At 38.4% G+C, this 7029-nt stretch overlaps 1 protein-coding gene across 11 annotated transcripts in view; it reads right to left on the bottom strand.

Annotated features, from left to right (window-relative positions):
• Positions 1 to 1490: 1490 nt before the first annotated feature.
• The window catches only part of NIN (ninein), a 108463-nt gene continuing 102924 nt past the window's right edge, over positions 1491 to 7029 (bottom strand). For all 11 annotated transcript variants that reach the window (XM_038406049.2, XM_038406037.2, XM_038406035.2 and 8 more), the window contains 2 exons: positions 5841 to 5954; positions 1491 to 3629 (listed from right to left, as the gene is read on the bottom strand). In XM_038406049.2, coding sequence (XP_038261977.1) covers positions 3420 to 3629; positions 5841 to 5954 — 324 coding nt within the window. In that variant the 3' untranslated portion in view covers positions 1491 to 3419. The remainder of the gene's footprint in view (positions 3630 to 5840; positions 5955 to 7029) is intronic.

Here is a 7029-nt window from a genome sequence, read left to right as displayed (position 1 = left end):
GTTTAAAAAGTGTATGCAAGTAACTGTGCCAGCCCAGTGGTCAGGCAAACATTTTACTGACAGGGCATCAGAGTTTGGGTCCTCAGTTTCACCACTGCATACCAGCTGGGGAGGAAGTGCCCTAAACTGCTTCTCAAGCAACCCCTTCTGGCAGATGCTCTAAGCAGCATTGAATAACTCTGGAAGGTGCAATGTCAAAGGGAACTTTTGAGAACTCTTTATTCACACAAATATCCCAGTGAAGTCACCTTGAATTTTGCCTGAACAAGGGAGGTTGAACTCCCTCATGGCCCCCCACCTCCCAACTGTCCTCAGTGGTGGGATTAGTATTTGAAGCTAAATATATGAAAAGGAAGGATAGATTGAGAGAGAAGGGGGAGAAATCAATCTCTGTGCACTATCCCTGCAACAAAGGTTACCTATCCTAGCTTCACCTTTTTGAATTCGATTCTGATTAGTGCTTTTTTTTAATCCAACAGAAAATAAGTGCCAGAAAGTCAAAATTTGGAGTCTGTTCTTTTAAAAAACATCCATGTGAGATTTTATTTAAATTATGCAGCAATTTAAGGACAATCTCTACTTCAATATCCCCATGATGTCTGACAATTTGCCACACATGTTAACATTAGTGGCTGGTCTACACTTCCACGGTAAATTGATCTAATTCACACAACTTCAGTTACGTGAATAACGTAACTGAAGTCGACAGTTAGATCCATTTACCGTGGTGGCTATACTGCACTGTGTCAACGGGAGAGCATCTCCCATTGACTTCCCTTACGTTTCTTGGGGAGGTGGAGTACACAAATTGATGAGAGAGTGCTCTCCCATCAATTTAGCGTGTCTTCACCAGACCCAGTAAATTACACTTGCTGCATCAATTGCAGCAGTGCCGATTTACCGGTAAGCGTAGACATGCCCTAGGTCATGCGTAGTCTAGAAAAATATATTGCATTAAAAAGTGCTAGCTAACACCTTTTTCTAGGATGACCACAACCAGCTGAATTCTGTCTACTCTGCCATTTTAAAAATACTGCCTATTTTCCTAAGCTAGACATAGCCTTAGAGATGTGTGCTCAATTTCCTTATTGTCAACACACATTTTAGTCCAATTGTCCATGCATCAAAACTTTATTATGTGTGTGACTTACCAAGCTAACTCGTCAATATTAGCATAAGCAAAATATACATACTCTGGAATTTAAAAAGGGAACTCTAATTTAACTCAGTGTAATTTGCGATAATAAAAGACTGCTTCTGCAATCAATGAAAAAATGGTGTATGCAAGACTTAGAGCTTGTCATTTACCAAGGTAGAAGATTGAGAGTGGAAAGAGACAGCACAATACAGTCATGAAATAATTTCTAAGGTTTTCTTGCTTTGTGTAGCTCCTAGACATGTTTGTGACCTCATTGTCATTTGTCTATCTTTTAAAGGTATATTGAACAAATCTTAGTAAAGTTTTAAGTTAAAACGTAAACACTGCAAGCTGATTTTTGTTTTTAAATAAAACCCTGTATATTCATTGCACCCTTTCAACAGGAAAACAGTGCAGAATTTTCTATCATCAGACATGCGTTCATGGTGATAATTTTCTCTGCCGTGTTCTTATGCACCATTCCTGTACACAGGAAGAAAACAGATCTCTCTAGTTTCTTGTAACATTTACAATATTGCCTGCATAAAGGAATTGAGCAGACTAGCAGTACAAGGAAAGGGTCACACCATGTATCTATTATCCAATTCCTCCACCCTCCAATTAATAGGTAAACTTTTAGGTATAACAGTCTTGACAGTGCTTCACTGGCTTCCTAAATCAGTGCTTCACTTGGCTAAATCAGTATAAAACTGAAAGTCATTCTCTGCAGGCTGGCTAGTGGCTTGTGGCAAGTGAATTGGCAGCCTCATTTCAGTTCCTAGTAGACAGTTGCATGTCACAAATACTACCGTAACTGGCACCTTGTTAGCAGTCTCAGAGACAAGGGTTCGAATACATAGTTTGAACATTTTTAACCCTTCCTTCAAATCCCACTACTGCTGCCAAACTGGCCCCTCTCACCTTGATCAATTGATCCTTCAGCCCTTATACAGATTGCGCCAATCACAACACATTTTCCAGTCTTATCCTGGCCCCTCTCACCAGTATTAAATTCACATTAACATTTTAAAAATCTTATTGTCTTAAGTCTATTTTTATCTGGTCGTATTAGATAATACAGTTTGGTTTATCATTCTTTTCATAAACAAGGTTTCTTAAAGCTTGAATAAGTGGTCATCTTCATACACAGACATTAAGTTCCATATTTATAATTGTGCAGGAACCTAGTTGATGCTATCATTCCAAGTTGCTGACTCCTTACAATCACAAACTCAGATCCTGTAGCAGGATCCACTAGCAGAGACCTGTTGGTAGGGTGTCCCACTGACACCAAATAGAAGTATGTATGGTCATCAGAGGTCCATGTTAGTAGACCCCATTGCAGGATTATTGCCATAGATATTACAGGCTAAAGTTTACGTAGGTCGTCTTCTCCATTCTCCTGCCAATACAGGATTATTCCATAAATACATTTCAGTGCTTTGCCTAATTAAAAAATATTCAAGTAGAAGCCACATCACCTTCTGTTTGGAGATTGTTCCTCTGTTTTAATTTAAGGCCCCTAATATATTTGTAAAGGAGTGTTTAATTGCAGCTGTGTAAGTCTTTGTCACACTCACCACATGGGACATTTTTCAGGATTAGATACTGCTATGTTTAGTTAGATGGCAGCATTCTATTTACCAAGTTTTAACCACCACTAGGGAAGTTGAACCCTGGAAAGAAACAGCCATTGATCAACTGGGCTAGACGTCTACTGCATCAGTTGAAGCATACTGCTTTAGGGAAACTCCAGAATCTATTTGCAGTATATAGGAAACAGATGAAGTCTGTTTCCTAATATGGATTATTCTGACAATGATATCTAGAGATAACCCAGGTATATGTTGCGTTTAGGACTTTAAAATATTATACATAGGCTTAGAATGTTTTAAAAGTTTAACCGAGACCTAAGTTGCAAAGGTTCACCTTAGACCTAGGTTTCAATATAGACATGGGTTACCAAATTAATTCACTACAATAAATTCAGAGTTTATATTTAAAAATAAAGCAGTTACAATAAGTTATATAGAATCACAGATCCAAATCTTTTCTACAATCCTGAATAGGGTTGTTTTTGACAAAACTGGGTAGGAAGGTGGTTTAGGAACGCAACCAGAAGTTTGTTGGCAGCTACCCGTTTAGGTTTTAACTTTAAACTATCTACTTTGAGACCTCTGTTAACTAACATCTATAATACAAAAAGGCAGCACAGTGAGAAGTTGAAATCTTAACATTTCAGTAAAGTGCAAGAGAACTTTTGAATATATGTATGGCTTTGCTATGACCTTAGTTGAGATGTAGAATTCAAACATGGTGATGCCAGGTTCTTAACTATTTTACTGAGGTTGGCAATCTTTTCTTCTAAGAAGTAGTTTTTCTTCTCAGCAGTTTTCTGTCGCTGTTCTGTCATCTCCAGAGCTTTCAGCAATTGTGCGTTCTCAACATAGAGATCCTTAACCATTGCATCTGCTTTAGTATTCTTGGAAAGCTAAATATATATATAAAAGTTACTCCCAGCTTTTTATGTACAAAGAGATACAAGTGAAAGTGCTGTGTTTAGGCAAGCTGCTGGTTCAGTTTATTGTGAGTACCCTCATCCATGCATTCATGTAGTTCATGATTATATGAAATCATCCACAGTAAAAGGATATACGAAATTGGATATTTTCACGGGTTATAAATGAAACATTTCCTGATGTTTATGGGCGCTACTAGTATCTTGAAGGTGGAAAGAGCTTGTGCAGAAGATCAGATATGAGAGAGATATTATGGGTCCACAAATCAAGATCTGCAAACCCTTGCTTATGAAGCTAGTGCATAAAAGTGTTTGTAGAATCATGCCCCAATTCTTTAAGGCTGGGTAAATTCTCATACACAAGAACCCATCAGCCCAGAGTGGGAGATGACTGCAATTAGGCATGTCAACTGGGTCCCATAGATACAGCTGTGATGGAAAGTTCTGGACTACAGGCTTCCCCTATACAAGTGGGTGAAGTGCACTAGTACTCTGTCTTTATTTCTTTGAGACTAGCCCTTTTGTGGATGATTTGGGGCTATGGTAAGGACAGCTGGACCCTGTCTGTCAGTACTGCACTTCCCTGATGGGTGGGTAAGTAAAATCTGTTGGCCTCCCACTTTACAGGAGAGTCCAGCAGCAACTGTGACTCCAGAACTCCAGGGATGAGCCCACCAATGACGATAATTCCTCCTGCCTGGGCCTTCCACAGCACTGTTGTGCCAAATCCTTGTTCACCTGAACAACTAGCTTGGTCTGCTCAGGATTCTCTCCTGGCCAAAGACTCTATGTACTTGAATTTAATGGTTAGCCATATGCTTGGCCATATTAATTTGCCTGGCAAATTCACTACCAGATATCTCAAATCTTTCTGGAGACCAGTTGTCTTCTTATCTTCCTTCTACTCACTCACTGCTCAAGAAAGTCCTCTCTGCCAGTCCTGGAGATGTCTACCAGTCCCTGCTCCTCTCAAAAGAGATCAGTAAAAATTAAACAAAATTAAAATAAGTGAACCCAGAGATCACCTTATCTCCTGACGAAGGGGAGATCTTAGTTTTTTTGACTCCTCTAGCAACTTGTGTTTTGAATCTTTGGAAGCTTTGTTGGGTTTACGATGCAGTTCATCCACTTGTATAGTGAAGCTGCCTCTGTGGGACTAAATTTAATTAAAAATCAGTTGTCTCCAGCTTTGGGTGGATAGATTCTGTCATGAGAGAAATATGAGGTAGGAACAAATTGTCTCAGCTATTTAAATCTAATATGCCAACAAAAAAATTGCATTTTTTAATAAATGTGTTGACTATTCACTAAGAAAGTATTTTCAGTTTCCCTCAAGTAACCTGATTTAATAATACATCCCCAAAATGTAGATTGTCTGTCTGAATGTAGAATTAATACAAGTTAAGTAAATCATATACAAGACTTAAAATCTTATTTTGGGGATGGATTTTCACTCACCATGAACTCCTACGTGCATTGAAAGGGAACAACATTTGTGACATGGTGAGGAAAGTTAAGTACACATCCATGCTCAATATACCAATCCACATGCATTGCATTTGCTAGTTCTCATCTATTATATCTCAAATAAGAGATCTTACTTGTACATTTTTCAGCCCTGAACTGTGAAATAAACTTGAATGTTAGTGTAATTTATTTAGTGAGACTGCTAAAAAGCTCACTGGAATTCACGAGCATTTTTATTTTTTCCAACAGGGAAGAAGAGATGAACATTTAGGCAATTCAGAAAATGCTTGTATCCTAATAAAGGAAAACAGGAGCAAAGAACATGCCGTTTGTCTGGGTAAGTTTTTCCCCTGCCATGTGCTATAAATCCTTGTGAAGGAACATCTCCAAAGTGTAATCTTTGGGAAAGTACCTTGTTCTTCCCCTTACCCCATGTACAACCGCTCTTCAATTAAGATCCTTCTCCCAAATTGGAGAGGTTTGTTTCCCAGTTTTAGGTCTTGCAAGGTACTGAACAATCATAATTCCCAGTCAATTAACAACAAATTGTGGATGCTCAACCCAGAATCTTTAGTCAAGTGTGCGGTGTTTTAGATCAAAACCATAAAAGGGCTTTTACAATCTACTTTGAACAAAAGTAGAATCTGGCATACTTTGCTCACTTAAGTTGTGTACACAAGATATGTGGGATCCCAGGAGAGGAATGGTAAGGCTTACTTGTTCTTTCAGTTGGTTCACTTTATCTTGGAGAAGCCTCTTCACAAGCTTCAATTTCTGCTCAACATCCATCATACGTTCTTCCATCATCTTTAGAAGCTGAGCATGGCCCCCCTAAAAGGTGAACAGTTACATGAGAGTTAAGTCACAAAGACAAATCAATTGTTATTTGTCTCCTCTCAAGTGATACCAGGCTGGGAGACAGATTTGGTAGCCAATAGGAGTCTGCTTTAGAAGATGGGCTCACAGCTGTTATGCAAAAAGAAAAGGAGTACTTGTGGCACCTTAGAAACTAACAAATTTATTTGAGCATAAGCTTTCGTGAGCTACAGCTCACTGTAGGCAAATATTTATGCACTTACTCTAAAGGGACCCTGTCAACATTAAAATAATTTTTAGAGTTCTTATTAACAATACCTTAGATTATTAAAATTTAACCAATCTAGTTTACATTCATATTTACTTTTTGCTTTTCACTCAGCCTGGGAAATGAAAATCAGACCTGACAGTTTTCACTTTTGGTTCTCATGCTCTAGACAAAGTTCTGCTGCGTTTGGGTTCACTACTGCAGGGGAACAAAAATCGTATGAACATATTTTTATTTTGTAAAATACTTCTAGTAAATTGAAACTTTAGGGATTAAAGTTTGACAGTGTCTCCTTAATTTCAAATAATCCCCATAATCTTCAATCTTTAAAAATAAATGGTGGGATTTGCTACTTCCTCAAAGTTTGCTTTCTTTATTATAGCTGTAGATTACAGGCTTCTGGTTATTCAGAAATGTTATTCAGCCCCCTTTTGCCAGTTTTCTTCAGCAACGTAACTCGCAAGCCAGTTGAAACACAATAATTTACTGCAATGAGAATGCCTGCAAAAATCAGACTGTGCATTGCGATTTTCCTGGAGCAGTTGGGAAGAGGAGGCAGCAGATCACAAAGAAAGGTATTTGGAGACATTTTGGTAATTAGCAGTCATAGGAAAGGAAATACAAGCAATGTTAGTTTAAATGCCAGTTTCTACCTACAAAAACATCTGAGTGGGTGTTAGCCAAGAGTCACTTTGATAAAATACTGAACCTTGAAGGGGCATGTAAGCAAGCCACTTTCTTACATGGGGTGGGGCATTAATGGGAGGCTGGAGGAGGGTGTATTTTTTTTTCCGGAGGAGAATAGTTGCTTCTTTATTTAAA

This window comes from Dermochelys coriacea, chromosome 6 (assembly GCF_009764565.3).
Source record: "Dermochelys coriacea isolate rDerCor1 chromosome 6, rDerCor1.pri.v4, whole genome shotgun sequence".
Classification (NCBI taxonomy): Eukaryota; Metazoa; Chordata; order Testudines; family Dermochelyidae; genus Dermochelys; species Dermochelys coriacea.
This window is presented reverse-complemented; position numbering and strand designations above follow the sequence as displayed.